The following is a 22144-nucleotide window of genomic DNA, read 5'->3' as shown; positions in this document are numbered from 1 at the left end:
TTCATTAGTATGATTAATTAATGTTTTAGAAACATGGTGGAAAAATACTTTTCCCAGGGATATATTAAAGTGTTAGTATGTACTTCTACTTTAGCTTGGGGTGTGAATTTACCCGCTCATGCAGTTATTATTAAGGTAATTCCATTTTTATTTATTAAAAATACCTTGGTTAGAATTTTACACTGTGAGTAGGCCCCTTTATATTAATGACTGGTTTGTTTTGGATAAACCACGATGTACTTACAGAGTATTTATAAGTTGTGAAAACTTTCTCTTATCCCTTCTTTCCTTTTTATTTCTGACACGATAGACCAGTTGTGACTTGTATCAGATCATAGGCAGACTTCCGTAATAGTTGAATACACATCCTGACTCAGTCAACTGGCGACTATTTCAATTCTTCAAGAATGAACATTTGAAAAGATCGAAGTGTTTTACTACAGTCAATGCTCTGGCAGTCTTTTCCAAACTTTTCTGTAAAATTAAGCGTAATCCTTTCCAATAATATGGTAAAACACTCAAAATAAATCTGGTAGAGTGAATAAAATCAAGTTATTGGTCATCAAAACCAAATGGATCAATGTTTCAACCTGTAATTACATAATTTTTATTTGACCTAAAGATAAACAATTATCCATCTACCATAAAAAATAATAAGTTATTAAACCATATTTATTTATATCGGTCGGTAGATGGCGTACACAACACGTATTATTTTATCGTCCCGCGAAATCAATAAATAAAAGTTATTTTTACGAGTAAAAACAAAAACAATTACATTAAAATGAACGACAAGACGTCGCGATGTTCTTGTGGAATTGTGGTGAACGAGGTGTTGGCCTTTATCCAGCAGAAAATGGATGTTATGGACGAAGTCAGTTTGTGCCAACTTTGTGAATTCTTCAAGGAAGACGAAATAGATGCCGCAAAGGCAATCTTAATAACCTACGTGCCTGCTGCACAAACCAGAAGAGTGGGCGAAGGTAAGAAGAAACATAATATCAACGATATTATTAAAATTCTGAGAGAGACAGACCCAGATACTCTGCCCAAATTCGCTGTGCTAAACATCAATAGACTGCCTCCCATCACGTTTGACTATATCGATGTGAGTTCTCTACTTAGAGAGTTAACATATCTTAAGAACGAAATCCATAAGTTAAACATTGAAACGCCAAAGAATTCGGAATCGATCCAATCTCTGAAATGTGAAGTAGCAGAAATTAAACGTCAACATAACGTAAACGACCACCATAATGTAGGTAGGAGACAGCATGAAAAATTCATACCAAACGAAGAGATAACGCCATCTGTGAACAGCGACCCAAAGCCACCAACGCTCTATAGCGAAATAGTTGGAAATGAATTGACAGATGTCACTAAAAACAAAACTCAAAATGTAAATAATATTACTGAATCTTCTAGCCAGTGGACAATCGTTAAAAATGCAAAGAGTAAAAATAACTCCAATAATAACGATAATAAACGCCCAAAATTCAAAAATAAAAACGCCATACGAGGCAGTAATGTCTCGTCTGGGCTTAAGGCAATAGAAAATGTTAAATATTTAGTGGTATCGAGATTAAGTCTAGAAACGAATTGTGAGATGATCATTGACTTTCTGAAAACAAAAGATGTGGACGTTCGTAAATGTGAGGAGTTACAAACAAAATCGGGTGATTATAAGACTTTTAAAATAGGAGTTCCTGAATCCATGTATAGTACCACACTAAACGGAGATATTTGGCCACAGTACTCTTTTGTACGACGATTTTTTTATAGCGAAAAAAAAACTAATATTTCATCATGAACAATTCCATTAGAATATGTTCCTACAACTGTAAATCAGTATATCGCATAGCACCGGGTATACACGAAATTTGCAACAATGTTGACATTCTTCTCCTACAAGAAACCTGGTTGATGAAGGACGACTTAAACTTCCTGAATAGTATCCACAAGGAGTTTCTGGCCACTGGAACATCAGCAATGAACTCTTCCGAGGAAATATTGGGTTGATGCAAAAGTTTTGACCGTTTTTTACATATATTTTTTTTTTTTTTAATTTTCTCAAGTATTATTTATTTAATAAATTATATAATTTCCATCAGTTCTTATAACCTTCTCCCATCTTTGTATCAACTTATTAATACCAGTAGTATAAAATTCCGTGGATTTTAATGCGAAAAATGAAGTAAGGGATGTTTTTACCTGCTCTATTGAATAATTTTTTTCAACATTTAAATTTTTTTGCAGTGATCGGAATAAATAAATATCAGAAAGAACAAGATCTGGAGAATACAGTGGATGCTTGATAACATCCCAATTTAACTCATTTAGCTTGTGTTGGGTCATCATAGCCACATGTGGTCGCGCGTTGTCGTGATGAAACACTGCCCCTTTTCTGTTTACCAATTCTGGTCTATCCTTTTGAAGGATCATGTTCAATTTGGATAATTGCTGACAATATCGTTCTGCTGTACTTGTCTTATCATGTTTCAAGAGTTCAAAATACACAATACCCTTATTATTCCACCAAACACAAAGTATAACTTTTTTTATGGGTTTCGGCCTTCGAAGTTATTAATGGGGCTTGTCCAGGTAAAGTCCAATGTCTTTTTCTTGTCACGTTGTTGTACACGACCCATTTCTCATCTCCCGTCACCAAACGATGCAAAAAGGTTCATGTTTTTATCTCGCACTCAAAGCAACGCGCGTTGAAACACGATCCAATAAATTGGCAGCCGACAATTGATGAGGTATCCAAACGTCGTACCGCGAAACCATTTCCATACGCTTCAAATGTCTTAATGCGATTGTTTGGTTAACTCCCATCATTGACACAATCTCCCTGATGGTTAGACTCAGATTGGTGCCAATTATGACTTTTAATTCGTCGTCATCAGAGTTCAATGGCCGCCCGGTACATGGTTTATCAATGAGTGAAAAATCTCCAGATCGAAATTTTGCAAACCATCTTCGTACCTGTCGAACTTTGATGACATCTGCTCCATACACTTTACAAATGTTTTTGGTTGCCACACTCGCTGTACTGTCTTTACGGAATTCATAAAGTAAACAATGACGTAAATGCACTTCATCGAACGACAGTTTGAAAAAATACAAGGGGTTATTACTGTACTCTGGCCAGGCCAAAACTGAATAGAAAGTAGAGGGAAAGCATCCTTTATACAATGGAATCATAAAAAAGAAGATACTATTCATGATTTTTGAAAAAAAAAATTTTTTACCTGGGATCATAAAAAACGGTCATTACTTTTGCATCAACCCAATAATTCAGGGAAGACCACACGGAGGCGTAGCCATACTGGTAAGGAAGCAAATTGCTAATGTAACTATTATCGAATGTGGTGACGATCGGATGGCGGCAATAACCATACAACATAGCCACGGAGTCACTCTATTGGTAAATGTTTATATGCCAGTATGTTGCAACGAAAACCTGCCTGTCTTTGTGGACATCTTGAGCCGAGTTACAGCTATCGTAGATGAAACTCAAGTGAATGAGTTAATTTGTATGGGAGATTTCAATGCGCCCATACACAGTAGATTCATGGAGGAATTAGATGCCTTTTCTCAGGAAAACGAGTATAGTATCTATGACGTGAAAAAACTCGACATCAGCTCCTTTACGTTCTTCAGTGAGGCGCATAATACTACCTCTTGGTTGGACCATTGTATAATATCCAGTACGCTCGAACAGCGGATCACAAATATCCATATTGACGACAACCAACAGATGTCCGACCATTTTCCACTACACATACAAGTGGAGATGAAGTGTAAATATACATCTAAAAGTAATACTCAAATAAATGAGGAAAAAATTAATTGGAACAAATACAGTCAAATACAACTGAAGAAATACCACGATAAGACAGAGTCGCTCTTTAAGAAAATAATAATTCCTTACGAAGCTTTAACATGTGAACAGTGTATAAACCCACATCATAAATTCATTATTAAAGAATTTTACGAAAGTACGATAAAAGCTATGCGAAATGCCGCACAACTTGCATTTAAAGTGAATGCAGGGGGGCCCAAAAGCGGAAAACAAAATTCAGGAAACATTCCAGGATGGAATGAGCAAGTAAAACAAAGCCATATTAATGCACGAAATGCCTTCAAAGCGTGGCTCATAGAGGGAAAACCGTCTACAGGACCAGTTGCCCAGAGGAGAGCGGAAACGCGAAGTATTTTCAAAACAAATCTACGCACGGTGGTGAAAAATAAAAAACAGATACAAGCCGATATATTGGCAAAGAATATGCTTACTGCTGATTTCAAAATGTTCTGGAAACAAACAAATAAAATGAGATCGTCCAAAGCTACAAGACCTACAGAAATTGATAACATAACGGGTGACGGAAAAATCAGCGAACTATGGAAAGCCCACTTCAGTTCAATGTATGAGAAAACAGGAAGTGCGGAAAATTGTAATATTTACAATAATAATGCTAACAATATGCATCCACTGAGTCCCTGCATTATACAAGTGAAGGAAATCCAGACTGCCATTAGGTCACTGAAATGTAATAAAGCCGCCGGAGGAGACGAAATTTGTGCTGAGTACCTTAGATATGCTAGCGCGAGAATACACGTACTGTGGGCGCTAGCTTTCACAGCAATGTTCCGGCACTCGTTCATACCTGAGTCTCTGTGTACGTCAATAATTATACCTATTGCAAAAAATTCTATGGGAAATTTAACAGAAAAAGAAAATTACAGGCCAATAGCGATTTCCACCATGGCGGCAAAAACCATAGAAAACATAATGATGGAGAAAGCTGTTGAAAACCTAAAAACGACCGACAACCAATTTGGTTTTAAAAAAGGATCGGGAACGGACACAGCTGTCTTCGCTGTTAAAAATACTATAAATATATATGTGCGCCGAAATACGCCAGTATATGCCTGTTTTATGGATCTCAGGAAAGCATATGATACAGTAGTACATCACATTTTGGAAGAAAAAATACAAAAATCAATTGAATGTCCTACGACGAAATGCATGTTAAAAAACTGGAACGAAAATCTCATTTATAGAGTAAAATGGGGGACCGAAACCTCAACTCCGTTTAAAGCTCAGCGAGGACTCAAACAAGGTGGAATCACATCTCCTAGCCTATTTAACCTTTACGTGGATGCTTTACATGATAGGTTAAACCAAGTAAATGCGGGATGCTCCATAGGAGGAGGGAGAGTGAATGCCATCTCATACGCCGATGATATGGTCCTGATGGCACCATCGATAGCTGGCCTACGTAAACTTATTGCCATTTGTGAATGTTATGCCACAGAAAACGGCCTAGAGTACAACGCCAAAAAATGTGAGCTTGTGGTATTTAAACCCAAAAATTACTCATTAAAGGTACCGCCCATAACTATAAATGGACAAGAAGTTAAGCGGGTAAGTAGCTTCAAGTATTTGGGACATATCCTACAGGAGAACTGTGCGGATGATGAGGACATCAAGCGCCAGTATCGTGCTCATTGCGTGCGGTCCAATATGCTGACACGCCGCTTTGCCCACTGCTCCGCGCAGGTAAAAAATAGACTGTTCCAAGTGTTGTGTACGCAGCAATACGGCAGCGAACTATGGTGTAAGGTTACACAACGAAGCTTAAAGAGCATGAAAATATGCTACAATAACGGCTACAGAGCTTTAATGAAGTTACCCCGACACTGCAGCGCGAGTGGTATGTTTGCCACAGCACGCCTACCACATTGGGATGGCCTGTTAAGGCACCGAGTGGCAGGCTTCCGGGAGAGGCTGATGAAGAGCTCCAACCTCATTATAAAGCGGCTTGATGGGGGCTGGACATGTGGCGGCACTGGAGCGCAGTGCTGCGTTTGCCAGCGAGCTAATTTTCGTCTACATCTCTCCAAATTTATTATTATTTTTTATTTTTATTTTTATTTTTTATTATTTCTTTCAATTTCTTATTTCCTTCTTATTTCTAATTTCATTGTTTAAATAAAATGTTGTAAAACATATATGGCTGACTAAGTATTGCACCCACCACTTAGTCAAGCTGGAATAAAGAGTTAAAAAAAAAAAAAAAAAAAAAAAAAAATATAGGTTTGTTAAGTAGCTTAAGTCTACCTAGTATTCCTCCTCAGGGCTTTGAATATAGCGGAAGTTTTCAAAGCCATTTTATTAATTTATCAAAATGTTATTGGATTTTTTAGGGTACTGAGATATATGACGCAAAACAAGGATCTTTTGTCAATTTGGGAATCTTAGATGTGTTACAAATTTTTGGAAGAGCGGGTCGACCGCAGTTCGACAAGTCCGGAACGGGAATTATTATTACCGGGCATGATAAATTATCACACTACCTCTCCTTGTTGACAAATCAATTTCCCATTGAAAGCAATTTCATCAACTGTCTCGCTGATAACCTTAATGCCGAGGTATGTATATTACAATAATTGGTCACTTGCCTAGCAATCTCCCCAAGCAATGATGTATTCTTTAGTGTTTATACAACAATGTTATATGTTCACTGTTTTATTTTCAATCTAATGTTACATGTTTATTGTTTTATTTTCTTAGGTGGCTTTGGGCACTATTTCTAATATAGAAGAGGCGATAGAATGGCTCAGTTATACCTATCTCTATGTCAGAATGAAGATTAATCCACAGGTACATTTTTTATTCATTTTATTGTATATTCTCATATCAAGTTTCCTAAAAACAATGTAATTTAATGTAGATTATCAAATAATAATTATATTCATAAAAATTTCACAGACGTTGTTGTATGATTCGGCCAATGTAAAAATATATTTTATTGCATTTATATGTATTACATTTACTATTAAGTTTATAACATTTTGTGTGCATTTAATGGTGCAAGCATTCATTTATATATGCAATATTAAATGAAGCTAATTGTAATTATTTGAAACCAGAAAAGTTGAAGTTAAAAACTAAAAATAATAAATTATATTAGCTCATAACTTTCCTTATTTTATTTGATGCTTGTAAGTTAGAGTGATTCTGTGTGAACCCTTGGTCTTAAAAAGTCTGTGTATCCCTGCTATGTATTAATATTTAGATAATCAATCCACAATTTTGTATATAAGGTTTACGGGATGAATTACGGCGATGTGCAAGAAGATCCGTCATTGGAGAAAAAGAGAAGAGATTTAATTAGAGCTGCGGCATTAGCCTTGGATAAGGCATGCATGATCAGATATGATGAGAGAGTTGGCAGTCTTCATATTACAGGCAAGCATATTAATATAGCAATATTTGGTCATGATAGCAATTAGATTCAAGCTAACAAAGATTCAATTTTTCAAAATGGTTAATAAAGTATGTTGCCTTTTTGCTTGATCACTGACAACACACATACAAAATACTTATTGTATTTCTTAACAATCTAAATTCATTTATTTTGTAACATGTGTAATAAATAATAGGTAATTTATTGGTTCAATCTAAACTATGATTGCTATTTTTTTTTAAAACAACAACAAAAACTCTTCTGATATCCGAAGCAATTACATGATATAAAAATGGCTCCTTAAAATATAATCTAGCTTCAAAATAACTGTCAATAAGTAGATAATTGATGCCGCCATAATGCAAATACAAAATGTCATATTCTACTTGTGCACTCAAATTGTGATCATTCTAATGCCCATTTAGTAAAATGTAGGTTAGTCCATCTTGTTCTTCAAATCCCAATATTCATGATCAAAGATGATGGTCTCCTCTAAGACCATAGGCCCGCTGAAAATAAGATCCCTGTAGCTTTCTTGATGGCATTGCTATATCCTTTAGGAGTCTTTCATTTTACTTCTACCATACTGGTTACTACTTTTATCCGATGTAAAATTATTATATAATTTATCAAACTGTTTTTTTTTTACAGATCTTGGCAGAACAGCTAGTCATTATTACATCAAATATGACACTGTAGAAGTATTCAATGAAATGATGCATTCAACCATGCATGAAAATGATATACTGAACATGGTATCTCATGCTCAAGAGTTCCAGCAATTAAAGGTAGGTTACGTTTACACATCAACAAAGTAAGAAATAAGAAAAAAAAAGAAAAAAAGAATTTATCTTGTGGAGTCTTTTAACTATATGCTGTTTACTTTTCAATGTTTTCTTTTTTACTTTTTCAAGGTTCGAGATGATGAATTAAATGAACTAGATGAACTTACTGACAACTGTGAAGTGAGCGTAATGGGAGGCACTGAAAATCTACATGGAAAAGTTAATATTCTGATTCAGACTCATCTTTCCAGAGGGCATGTGAAGTCATTCTCATTAATATCTGATCTGTCTTATATTACTCAGGTAATTTTTCATTGCTTTTCCTATTTGCTGATGTGTATATGTTTGTACATTGTCATTCAAAGTTATTATCATATCGCTCACTCCTTTCAAGAACGTCATAAATCAAAAATCGGCAATTTTCAGTTAGTCATGTTTTCGGAATGCCCAGAAAATGTACTATATCCTAGCAAAAGAGGCATATTTTTAACTTAATATTTACCCGCTACAGGGCAGAAAAAGTTGTTTCTGCATTTTGAAGAAAAGGTATAGTTTAATTATTTTTTTAAATGTACTGAATATTTTTCAAATGGAGAAAAAACCTTCAGGTTTTACCTTAAAAGATCTGTGGCTTAGTAAAAAGTTCAATAACTGGCTTGATATTAATTTTTAATACATTGTGTTTTTTTTTTAAACTTTAAAAACATTCTCCTGAAAAATCAAGTTTTTTGATTTATGACGTTCTTGAAAGGAGTGAGCGATATGTGCTCTTCTATTGCGAGAATACTCTTTTTTCCTTATTATTTGAAAAAAGTACAAACCCTCTCATATGTACATTTTGAGCATGTCCAAATACTTATTCAGAAATCTGGATTATCTCCAAGTATAGGAGTTATTTTTCAAATTATTTTTTGACATCTCAACATAGATGAAGAAGAATATGGAACTCTGGGCATTTACCGGGCTTACAACCGTCATATTCTAAGAATTTGATTAGTGTGGTTGTCAATCATGGGTAGAATTGGTGGATGTTACACGTGTGTAAAGTGATCGCTTAAACCAGCCTATGATGTTTGTAAGCCCCGTAAATGCCCAGACTTCCACGATCTCTTTCATATTGAGATGTCAAAAATTATACCTCTTTTTCTATTTCTTTTTTATTACTCTATTTTTTTATATGTAATTTTATAAGCTTTTATTTCATTTTGCTTTGATTATTAGATGTAACTACATTTTTATTATTAATATTTCTTATTTGTGTTGTTAGATTTAAGCAATGAAAATATTATTTAGCGCCATCTGTGGGCGTCAGATGTAAGCAAGCAGAGATGCGCAAGAAAGCAGCGCAGAGCGAATAAGGAGATCTAAGACAGTGGTCGGTCGATAAGAAAAACACGTATATTGTTATTAAGTAAACTCAATTGAATAGTTAATCTTTGTTCTCTTTGCATCCTTCCCTATTCCCGACAACATGTGTTACCAGCTGTTTATTATATTTAAGGGTATTTTCATACTGCCAATATATATTTTTTTTCACTCAAATTGGCATGACTTTTGTTATTCTGTTTCGTACAGACTGTTTGAATGCAACATTACAAATTGAAACCATTCCACATTTTTCAGGAAAATGACTTTATCGCACCATAATAGTGACATGTTTTTTTAGAATGCTGTAAGGATAACTCGTGCGTTGTTTGAAATTGTGCTCCGCAAAAATAATTCCCAATTAGCTGCTCGTTTTCTGGCACTATCTAAAATGTTAGAACTTCAACAATGGGAAAAACAAAGTGAAATGAGACAGTTTCGCACTATCCCCGTCACTATAATCGAAAAATTGGAACATAGAAAAATGGGCGTGGATAAAATACGAGATATGGACTCCAGAGAATTAGGTTTCTATTTTTTTTATATTACATTTTGTTCACCTAGTTACTAGTCACCTAGTCACCTAGTTTTGCCAGTCCCAGGTTTAATTCTTTAGTTGATCAACATAAAAATAAGGTATTTATTATAAGTACTTAATTAAAACTGATTAAGTGTTATTTGTCTTTTATAAGCAATCATTTTTCCAGTATAATTGGACCGAATTAATGTTTTATGAATAGGTCAAAAAGGTCATAATCTATATTTTCGTAATGTTTAGCCAGTCATTAGTTGACTGATCTCCAAATCATTTTACTTTTTGAAATTATTATGATAAATTGATGAAACCCTAAGTTGCCAATCCAACATTCACTAAGAAGAAATCAAATACAGTCCATGCCATTTTTCATGCATTTTTTTCTTTCTTATTCAAGGTGAGTTACTTCGTAATCCAAAAATGGGTACTCACGTGAAGCAATGTGCTGAACAATTTCCGGTAGTTGAAATGGATGCAAGTCTCCATCCTATTACTAGGACCGTTCTCAAGATTAAAGTGCAAATAAGGGCCAATTTCAGGTATGTATTTGCTCTTGAAAAAAATTTAGGTAGTCATTTTACTGTAACACTAAGTCGCTATTTAGAGTGACTGTAAGAATTGCCTTGATGATTGCCAACCGCCAGTATATGGCTCAATAAGAAGAATTTTGTTTGAAACTTCAAAAGATTAACCTCGACATGTGTGTTAACATTTTAACTATGGGTAATCACAAGTTATTTATTGATTGAAATATAATTAATATAGTTTTTTTTTTTTTTTTTAGATGGAATGATAAATTCCACGGGAAAACTGCTGAAGCCTTTTGGATCTGGATCGACGATCCGGAAACTAATTTTATATATCATTCGGAATATTTTCTGCTGACCAGAAAGCAGGTAAAATTATAAACAGTTATATGTATGATCGTTCATGAATTTCCATGATAAATGTTTAAATTTCCACATGTAAAATGTGTTTTGTGCATCTAAAAGTAATAAAAGCAGAAAATTTACATTTTATGCGCCCTATTTTAAAGGTGTACAATACGATAGTGGATCCCTATTTCAGTGATGTTTTATATTTTTTCTGCAATTATTTTGGGTATGTTTTTTTTTCATGTTAATGTGTTTGAATAACAATATTTTTTTTAGGTATTTTCTGGAGAGATTCAAGAGCTTGTTATCACAATACCATTAGTGGAGCCACTACCCCCTCAATACTACATAAGGGCTACTTCAGATCGGTAATGTTCCCTCCAATTTATATTATTACTCATTTCTCAACTAATTTGCTTATAATATTTTTTTTTTTGTGTGAAATTGATATTCTGTTATATATACAAGGGTGTCCCAAAAGTCATGTTTTTTTTGCTACACTGGTCGCAATGTGTTAGAACTATTTGGGGTGAGGTGGAAGAGGCCCTAAGCTTTACAGCGTACTGAAGTTCAGTCTGCTGTGAACATCGGTAGAATCAAGATAACTTTTTCAATGTAGTACTTTAAAGAATATTAAGCATGTTTCAGTAGTCAATGTATATATATTTTTTACTGTATATTTTGTGACTTGGGACATACCCAGTATGTATTATAGATCATTTTATTTATTTTTTCATTTTACAGATGGTTAGGTGCTCATACGTGTCTCCCAGTTAGTTTTCAGCATCTTATTTTACCAGAAAGTCATCCTCCGCACACAGGTATATATATTTCTATTCAAGTAAACTTAGCTATAAAAAGGGTAGATAACTATAAATATTAAAAACAATATTGGAAAAAATAATCCTGTGACATATGAAATGAAATTATGTTACATTGATTTCTCCCTTGATCTATTAAATAAAATAATAAAATGTGTCTTGTCAAATTTATGCATATTTGGTTTGAATATGTTAACTATCTCAATAGAAATGAAAAAGTTTTTTGAAGAAGAAATATGGTAATATGGGGCATTTTCATGGTTATAGACTTATTATTGGATGGTTTGAGTGATTTAGATGTTTAAAAAGTCGGACTAATGTGGATGTCCAATCATAATGATGAATGTAACGCAGTCTAAAAGTGATTACTTTAAACAGTTAAACAGTATGACAGGTCATATTTTCCTCTCAAAGAACTTGTCTCTGTTCAGATAACTATAAAAATATCTATGATAACAATCCCTTGGAGGTTAAATCCGGTATTTGTATTAAAAAATTCAGAAATTTGTATTTAAAATGTCACTAGTTCATATTACTTTTAATTATTCGTTGCGCTGTGAAGCAGGTATAGTTTGTTCAAATTTTTTCTTGTATTTTTGTAATATGAATTATAAAATTGGGAATATGAAAATATGAAAGACCCTGAGCCTTCGATCTCAAGTAATGTCTTTATTTTTTTTTTTTCTAGACTTGTTAGAACTGCAACCCCTCCCTGTCACTGCCCTAAAGGAGTCCCAGTTTGAGATGCTGTATAATTTTACTCACTTCAACCCGATACAAACACAGATTTTCCACTGCCTCTATCATACAGACAATAATGTCCTCCTTGGAGCACCGACCGGATCAGGGAAAACCATAGCCGCAGAGATAGCCATGTTCCGAGTGTTCAAGCAATACCCCAAGGCAAAGGTAACTGCAAAATCAACATTAGGACCTTAATTACTTCTTCTTCCTGGCTCCATCCCAACTTATCGTCTTTGTAGACTGTGGGGTCAGCTCTCCTCGTCCTCAGGTTGTGGGTCCTTCTATCATATACAACGTCACCTAGACCATGCCTTCGAATCATGTTATCTTTCTGTAGCATTCATGAATTTTTTGGTCTTCATTTAGATGTCTTTCGAGGAAGATCCATGGAAATCGCCTGGTTTACAATATGTTTTAGGACCTTATTTACTATAGATGTATAAATTTTAAGAAATAGTAATATTTACCATGTAAAACTTGAATTTGAAATGGATACTACCACAAAGTGATTGCCGAATCAATTAATGAAAGTAATATGTATAGATATGTCTGATAGAAACTTCCACAGCAAGAAATTACAATATTAGATTTGCAAAAAAATGTTTCTTTCATGTAACTTTGTATATGTACACACTTCACCTCAAGGCTTGGAAAAAAATCAAATAAAATGACTCATTTTAAATACATTATTTCTAGGTTGTGTACATTGCTCCACTTAAGGCTCTTGTCCGAGAAAGAATCAATGATTGGAAAATACGTTTAGAACAAAAACTCAGGAAGAAAGTAGTTGAGCTGACGGGTAAGTAATGTTTTCAGATGAAAAAATATATATTATGCTCATTTTAAAGCTCACTTAACATGATATGTTAGATGTATTTGTGGTTCGAAAGCTAAACTGGCAGTACACAACAAAGTCCCAGTTCCAACCCTAAATGATGAATGTGCAGCAAAATGTACGGTGTGGTAGATATTCGAATGGTGATAAGGAATGAATTTGAGATAATTTGGGCATTCAAATTAAACGAGTGGGGAAAACAGAGTAAAGCAAGTTTATGAAGCGAATGTAGTTTGAAATAGAAGCAGAAGAAGACTGAGTAAATTTAGCGTGATTAAGTATTTCAAAAACTTGAAAGTTGTCAGGTCAGGAATCAGAATAATCAGCGGGTATGTATGAGGAGATCCATGAATATGAAAGAGGCAGAGATTGTTTGCAAAGACAGATTGATGTGGCATTCTATTCTTTCTGTCTACTTCCGTGGTAAGCAGCATGATTGTTAATTAGTTTTTATTAAATATTTTTGAATGAATCACAAAAATTCTTTTGTTTTAAATGATTGATATTTCAAGAGTCTTCTTCATTTATTAATGCATCGGTGTGTGACCCTAAATTTCTTTTAACTTATGTTATTATGATTATTTTGTTCTTCTTTTCAAGGTGATGTCTCTCCGGATATCCGCGCAATCAAAGAGTCCCATGTTATAGTTACAACTCCTGAAAAATGGGATGGTATCAGCCGATCTTGGCAGACCAGGAACTATGTTAAAGATGTTGCTCTCATCATAATTGATGAAATTCATCTCCTGGGCGAAGACAGAGGTCCAGTTTTGGAAGTTATTGTGTCAAGGTTTGCTAAATTTAACAATATAATTGTTTTTTTTTTTTAAACTTTTTTTATAAATTTATGATATTCCTTACTGTGTTTTTTTTTCCAGAACAAACTTCATTGCGTCGCATACATCTCGAACTCTTCGAATTGTCGGCCTCTCAACAGCTCTTGCGAATGCTAAAGATCTCGCTAATTGGTTGGGCATTGGAGCCATGGGTCTTTATAACTTTAGGCCTTCTGTCAGACCTGTTCCCTTAGAGGTAAGAATAAAGCTATATGCAAACAGAGCTATACTGTTCTCTTTTGCCACGTTTGGTGCGAATAGCCGCGGTGCAATTTTATTAGTACCGAATATGGCAAAGAGTATGCGGTATAACTCCATCTTAACACCAACAAACTTAACACATTGTTGTCGGGCGGTTTTTTCAACAATCCCGACCCTAATTATTCTCAAGACAGTCTCCCAGCCGTCTCTCAGTATACTAATCACAAGTAACCGCAAGCCCAATTTCGACCTGTACAATGTTTTTTGGCATCTCTCGCACTCTACCAAAATTAATCCAATAGAACGCTTTTAAGCGTCTCCTGCTCCCTGCCAACAGTATGTAAAAGATGCTTTTAAGCATTTTCTGCAAACAATATATTAATATCATTAAGTTTCCGGAAAAGCTATTTATCTCTTTATCCCATCCTTGTCTCATGTTCTTCCTTTAAATAGACCTCTATTATGCATAGTTGTGAAGAACTATAATTGGTACTCATGATTTTATTTTTTGTATTCTGATGTATCATATATTGTAACTGTTGTTCTTCCTTCCAATAAAATAAAATAAAATAAAATAAAAATCACATATTTTTTATTATATGAATGTAAAGAAAGGATTATAGGCATTTTAAGGATCTTTATGGTATAAAAGCGTAAATATGTACCATACATAAATGCTCAATACTTGAAATTCAAATTATAAAATTATTCTAATGATTTTATTCCTACTTTTAATTTAAGAGTAATCTGAATATGGAAACCTTGGTCCTTAGTACCTGTTTTATAATATGGATCAATAGGAAATAGCACGTCGATAGTCCAATTGGTTTTGTGCTTTAATTTATTTCTCAACAGAATAGTTAAATAAGAATTGATTTATTTTTCTTTAAAGGTGCACATCTCGGGACACCCTGGCAGACATTACTGCCCCCGAATGATGTCGATGAATAAGCCCACCTTCCAAGCAATCCGACAGCACTCACCCGCTTCTCCCGCTTTAGTTTTTGTCTCCAGTAGGCGTCAAACAAGGTTAGTAATTTAAATATCCTTTTTTTTATAAATAAATCATACTACATTTGTGTGCAATATTTCTACTAGCATATTGATAATAATATCCTTCAACCATTCAAAACAATCTTGTAAAAATAATCAACTTAAACTGAGTTTAACTCAAACTTAAAATATAACTTACAAAAAATTTTTTTAACCGATATAAAAATTTATATGTATTTATTTTTGAAGGCTGACAGCGCTAGATTTGATAGCATATCTAGCAGCTGAAGATGATCCGAAGCAATTTCTGCACATGGAAGAGGAGGAAATGGAACAAATTATTCTGAATATCAAAGAAAGCAATCTCAAACTGACATTGGCCTTTGGTATTGGGATCCATCACGCTGGACTGCAAGAAAGAGACAGAAAAACTGTCGAGGAGCTCTTTGTCAATCAAAAGATACAAGTAGGTACCTTTCAAATGAAATCAAACATTGCCTTCTACATATATCAAACACAGTTTTTTTTATGAATTTCCAAATATTGTATTTCGCTGTTATAAGCAATCTTTTTTTTTGTTTTTATAAATTAAAACCAATGCTTTTTAATAAACTTATCAAACTTAGTGTGGAAGTCAATAATGGAACTTGCTCATACCTCTTTTCATACTTAAATACGTATTCTTCATGATTATATTTTAATTTTGCAATCTGCTATAACTTGATTCCTATTTTCAAATATTAAGTTTATCTAAAAATAATATTGAGATGGAACATTTGTGTATATCATAAAGAGTATTTTTTTAAATAAACAAATGGTTAAAATGGCAGAAAAAGTAATATCATTAGGATTTTTTTAAATCCTCAACTCGCCATGATGAACCTTGCGGTTACTTTAACAGTGGCACATATGAGTGCTCATCACCTAATATATATCACATATCATATACCATATATCACATATGAGTGTAGGTAGAAAAGAAAAATCTGTATGTATGTAAAATCTTATATTTCTCCAGAGAATAATACCCACAGATAAGTTTACACTCTCGCACAAAATTGAAATTCTATATTTGAATTTATTTAAATATATGTGGTACCATTCCATTGTATTTATTATCTAGGAAGTAGGTACAGTTGAAACCAAAGTTTTTTCTATGTTACAATATAATTTTATTTTCAGATTCTTATTTGCACGGCAACACTTGCCTGGGGAGTTAATTTTCCCGCTCATTTGGTTGTCATCAAAGGGACGGAATATTTTGATGGTAAACAGAAACGATATGTGGATATGCCAATCACAGATGTTTTGCAGATGATGGGCAGAGCTGGTAGACCACAGGTATGAATATTAATTTCCATATCCAATAAAAATTATAATTTGCTTCACATTTCTCAAATAATGTATATATTTAATGCACAAAGTATGAAAATATAAAGAAAAATTAGGCCACACAATTTTACAGAATTGGATTTTACTGGATACATTGTGGCATACATTTTATTTTTCAGTTTGATAATGAAGGTGTCGCTGTTGTCTTAGTGCATGATGTGAAGAAAAACTTTTATAAAAAATTCCTATACGAACCATTCCCTGTTGAATCCAGTATACTCGGGGTACTACCTGACCATCTTAACGCTGAGATTGTTGCAGGTTAGTTTTGATTTTTCAAATAGTAATAAATACATCTTTGCAAATCCTATATGTATTTCCATTTTTAGGGCGTTTGTGCACTATACGGGATTTTACCGTCCGGCACATCACTTAGCGTTTTAAAACGATGATTGGCTTGGATTGGCTTGTGCTTTTGTCCATCTTTCTTCGGATCAGTGCGTGAACACGTTGCGCATTTACATTCGATCACGCTAAACTGTCATAGTCGCTTTCATTTTCCAAAACCAGACTGCCGGACGGTGAAATTACGTAGTGCACAAACGCCCTTACCCTTGCGTAATAAGCCATTATCCACTTGCAATTTGCATTTTTTTAAACATATATTTCCATCATAACTAGTATCAAATATATATTTTCCTTTTGATATTTTCAGGTACTGTTCAAACAAAGCAAGACTTGTTAGACTACCTAACTTGGACATATTACTTCCGGAGACTTCTACAGAATCCATCTTACTACAATCTAGAATCATTGGATGCTGCAGATGTGAATAGCTATTTATCCAATTTAATTCAGACTTCACTCGACACTCTGGCATCTGCTAACTGTGTTGAAATACATGAGGTATGCATCAAATGGAGAATGTATTTTAAACGATGTATTATAAAATGTTTGGAGATTATTTGCAATACATATAATAAAATACTTTGGATGCGTAATCAGATTACATATTACTTTCTGCTTTCTATCAATATATTTTATACAAAACATTTTTCCAATACCACAGACTATTTTTTTTATAGACAATAAAGGATAATCACCTGTAGGTAAGTAGTGTGCTGAATTCTCCTTGAATAATCCCAAAATCGCCATCTTTATAAAGTATTCTTCCTCAGACATTTAATTGCATGGGTACTGCCAGGAAAAATATTTTAAAATAGGAAAAATAAAAGGTTATTTCCTGGGAAGTTTCCTGAGAATCCAGGGGTTGAAGATCTGTTTAATCTCTTCTTTCTTTTAGTTCTGAGTTTTTATTACACTTCTGACAGAATCACAAAATATGCGGCCACAAAATCAAATTTGCTATGAATTAAGGATTTTGCGAAGTTTTTTTTTTAGTTAATCTATTTTATTTTTTATATAAAAAAAAATGATGCTAGATATTTGGTTTTAGGATGAACGCAACATCAGCAGTACATGGGTGGGGCGTATCGCATCCTTCTATTACCTCTCCCACCAGACCATGCGCCACTTCTGTGACAAGCTGTCTCCTGACATCTCACTGGAAGACATGCTTCGAGTCTTGTGTGATGCCCACGAATACAGCACACTTCCCGTCAGGCATAATGAAGATGGATTGAATGGGTAAATTGATGTATTATTATGTCATGAATGGATTTGTTTGTTGTTTCTTCCTATACATTGTAAAATTTTAACAAATACGTAGCAAAACAATGTTCACCTCTGAAGTGTAATGTTCAGCACGCTCGGCTACCATACTGGAGGTCCCGGGTTAGATTCCCAGGGGGTGGTGTCAAATAAATATAACTGATTTTTCACTCTAATATTTATTGAAGATTACCCTGGACTGGTACCTGAAGCGGAGGGCTGATCGCCTTTCCTTCATGTGTTAAATGATAAAGATAACACTGTGTTTATATGATGCTGTGCCCTATGCACCATCGGGTACGGATAAGGGTTGTATGTATGTATGTCATGAATGGATTTGTTAGTTTCTTCCTACATTGTAAAATTTTGACAAATATGTAAGTAGCAAAATAATGTTAAAATATTGTAAATCATCAAATAATATTTAAAATAAGTCAAAATGTTTTGTAGTCACCTACAGTCACGGTCAAAACAATTTATAATACATTGGATGTGTGGTTTGATTGTTTTGATTTTTTTCTTCCAGCGAGTTGGCCAAACTGTGCAAATGGGACGTGGATCCTCTCACGCTGGACTCCTCACACACCAAGACCTTCCTTCTGCTCCAGGCTCACTTCTCCCGACTACACCTTCCTTCCACGGACTACCTGACTGACTTGAAGTCCGTGTTGGATCAGTCCATTAGGATACTACAGGTTTGTACATACATACATTTATATATTATATTCAATTTTCTATTGTAAAAAAAAAATCTGAATGAATAAATATTTTTACTTTCACTTAATCAAACAAAGGCACTAAATATTAGGGTTGGTCTTATTTTCCGACACATTTACTGCATAATATTTGTGCCAAATGCCTAATACATACTGTGCATAATAACCTACAGGTGGAGACTGACCGGAGCATTTAGTCGTAACGTAACGCCATAACATCACTCTCGGCGAGCATCAGTGAGCATCCGAAACTACGTATGGAGCGCTCCGCTCGCTGTACTGACCATACGAATACTCGCATTGTAACGTGTTACGTTACGACGAAATGCTCTGGTCAGTCTCCACCTTACAGAATAGGCATTCTACATTTTAGGTTGTGCTTTAATTTTAAATATGGAATTATTTTTAATAGTATGGCATTTTCATTTTGTTAACGACTATTTTATTTTAACTTACATCCACTACAAATCTTGTATATCCCATTATCATCAGTAGGCAAGGAGTTGCAATTGTAGGTATACGTTGTTTTTCCTATCTCTACCACTTAGTCAGGAGATATTTAACTAAATTAATTATGTCAGGGGAAATATTACAATTAAGAAATTGGTTTACAGGCCAAGAAGCTTAATGACTAGTTGAGTGTAATGGATGTGATCATTAACTTTTAGCCGCCCAGTGGTCCTTTATGGAACCGCGGATTTGCATTGTTCAATGCCCACCGCTCCCATACAGGACCGGTGATTGTAATGCATTTTGCTATTGGATTACACTGATTTATGACAATAGTATTCAAAATATATTAACTTACTTAAATAATGTCTTTGAGATACTGATCCGGCATTTTATTTTTGGTTCTGATAAATATTTTAGTCATGATGCGTAATATTAGTGTTTATACCTGCATTACAAGGTTGACTCTTGGGAGCTGCATTGTGTTTTATTAGGTGGGCCGTAATAAAAGAAAGGTACTTTATTATTGTAAATTATTAACACTCTTTCATTTTGATAATGCTTTTTATTTTACCTAAATAGTAAGACTAATTTTAGAGATATAATCATTTTTATAACAGCTACGCGTAGGTAGCAAGTCGCGCGAACATTTCACAAAAATACTTGGGCAGGGCGCTACCCTTATTGCATGCGGCGCATGAGTATCTAAAGATTAAGTGAAAACTGCTTGTAATATAAATTGGCTTTAATATAATTATAATAATTTGTCTACCAGGCGATAATCGACACGTGTGCTGAGCGAGGATGGCTGTCGGCGACTCTGTGCGCCCAACAGGTCATGCAGATGGTGATCCAGGCTCGCTGGGTACAGGACTCTCCGCTGACGACGCTGCCGCACGTGGACTCCCACCACCTCTACCTGTTCAAGGCTATGGCGCAGGCCACTGGCAAGTGTTGCACTGTCCCCGCCGGCCTGAAGATGGCCTGCGTGAGGAACTACGAAGCGCTGGCAGGCACCCTGAGAACCGAATTCGACGACCATCAGATCGAACAGATTTATAAGGTGACTATAATTGCCTCCATAGTGTAGTGGTTAGCGCGCTAGGCTACCGTTCTGGAAGTCCAGGGTTCGATTCCCAAGAGGGTCGAAATAAATATTAGTGATTTTTCAGTCTAATATATATTTAATATGACCTTGGACTGATACCTGAAGCGGAAGGTTGATCACCTTTCCTTCGTGTATTTAACGATCAAGATAACACTGCTTCTATACGACGCAGTGCCCTATGTACCATTGGGGGTCAAATAACTTAAAGTGATTTTTTCACTCTAATATTTATTCAATATTACCCTGGACTGGTACCTGAAGGGGGGGGGGGCTGATCACCTTTCCTGCATCTGTTAACGATCAAGATAACACTGCATTTATATAATGCAGTGCCCTATGCACTATTGGGGTGTGGATAAGGGTTTCAAGAAGAAGAGTATTGTTTATAAGTTAATATACTTCTAATATCCATATTAAATTTCCTCATAAATTATTTCATTTACCTCGTAAATTAATGAAATGAAAGGTTATACATATTTTACTATACACAATTTAAAATCACTTTCTTTTGCTTCAATGTATGAATCGGATCGTTTCATAAATCTCATTCATTATAAAATATATCTTAAGGATTTTATTTTATTTGATTTCATGGCTACTCTGACGATTTTACCGTTTCTGTAGCTTCAGTAGATGTGACCATGTTTACTGATATAAATTGCAAGAATGTACTAATTGGTGTTATGTTTTCAGGTTATCTGTGATTTCCCTACTCTGCGGGTAAAGCTCAGCATTCGGGGTGTGTGGAGTGATAGTCCTATGGAACAAAATATACCCATCATGCAACCTCAGGATAGAAACAATTGGATAAAAGTACACAGCGAGCAGGTATGACTTCTAAATTATACGATTTTTCCTTTATTTCCTTTATTTGTCTAGTCTGTATTTTAATTTGTATTTTCTAATAGTTGGTAATCTTCATTATATGTAGTATATTCATCATTTATGTTTCATTTCTATTAGATTGCGTTCAATTAAAATCTCAAAGGAAATTGGCTGCATTTGAGGCGGAAAATTTATTTGTTTAAAACTACACATTATACATCCAGTCATATTATCATTTTGTTTTTCAATAAAATTACATCCATATGTATATATGTATTAGGAAAACATTCTTAGTTATTTATTTTCGCTCCACACTTAAACTTTTTCTGGTTTTATTTAAATTATTTAATTTCTTGGAGTAAATTAAACACAGTCAATCAAATGTATGTTACCATTACATACACATGTGGAATTTGGAAATTTAAAAAAATCATACTACATGCACAGCTGCTTATTCATACAAACTTCTTGGGTAAAATTGTTTATTGGGTATTACTCTTTTATTGGATGCTGAATATTTTATTGCATGCTATTAGTTATAATCCTTAATCAATTATTCTTTACCATCTATACACATATTATATGATTTTAAATATGTACTTGCAAGAGGGTGGAATCTAGCACCTGTTTTTTTTTTCAAATACATATCTGACTAATATTTCTGTGCACACTACTGCCTTCAAGTTTTGAAGGCTATCGACATGCCAGAATTTAGGTTCTGATTTGGTCATGCCATGTCTTTCTTATCCATTCTCTCCCTATCCACGAGCTCCATATGCCCAAATAATATATGTAA

The 22144-nt window shown here is 34.4% G+C and overlaps 1 protein-coding gene across 1 annotated transcript in view; it reads left to right on the top strand.

The window, feature by feature from the left end:
- The window catches only part of obe (activating signal cointegrator 1 complex subunit obelus), a 35569-nt gene that overhangs the window by 11948 nt on the left and 1477 nt on the right, over positions 1 to 22144 (top strand). The window contains exons 13-36 of the mRNA XM_088258600.1: positions 30 to 135; positions 6214 to 6438; positions 6581 to 6670; positions 7114 to 7258; positions 7908 to 8044; positions 8171 to 8344; positions 9708 to 9933; positions 10339 to 10480; positions 10726 to 10837; positions 11093 to 11184; positions 11561 to 11637; positions 12326 to 12546; positions 13078 to 13180; positions 13817 to 14006; positions 14095 to 14248; positions 15146 to 15282; positions 15496 to 15712; positions 16429 to 16587; positions 16758 to 16899; positions 17294 to 17484; positions 18035 to 18225; positions 18776 to 18944; positions 20191 to 20478; positions 21217 to 21351. Coding sequence (XP_088114726.1) covers positions 30 to 135; positions 6214 to 6438; positions 6581 to 6670; positions 7114 to 7258; positions 7908 to 8044; positions 8171 to 8344; positions 9708 to 9933; positions 10339 to 10480; positions 10726 to 10837; positions 11093 to 11184; positions 11561 to 11637; positions 12326 to 12546; positions 13078 to 13180; positions 13817 to 14006; positions 14095 to 14248; positions 15146 to 15282; positions 15496 to 15712; positions 16429 to 16587; positions 16758 to 16899; positions 17294 to 17484; positions 18035 to 18225; positions 18776 to 18944; positions 20191 to 20478; positions 21217 to 21351 — 3823 coding nt within the window. The remainder of the gene's footprint in view (positions 1 to 29; positions 136 to 6213; positions 6439 to 6580; positions 6671 to 7113; positions 7259 to 7907; positions 8045 to 8170; positions 8345 to 9707; positions 9934 to 10338; positions 10481 to 10725; positions 10838 to 11092; positions 11185 to 11560; positions 11638 to 12325; positions 12547 to 13077; positions 13181 to 13816; positions 14007 to 14094; positions 14249 to 15145; positions 15283 to 15495; positions 15713 to 16428; positions 16588 to 16757; positions 16900 to 17293; positions 17485 to 18034; positions 18226 to 18775; positions 18945 to 20190; positions 20479 to 21216; positions 21352 to 22144) is intronic.

This window comes from Brachycentrus maculatus, unplaced genomic scaffold, assembly GCF_059751285.1.
Source record: "Brachycentrus maculatus isolate JH-2025_06_01 unplaced genomic scaffold, ASM5975128v1 h1tg000099l, whole genome shotgun sequence".
Taxonomy (NCBI): Eukaryota; Metazoa; Arthropoda; class Insecta; order Trichoptera; family Brachycentridae; genus Brachycentrus; species Brachycentrus maculatus.
This window is presented reverse-complemented; position numbering and strand designations above follow the sequence as displayed.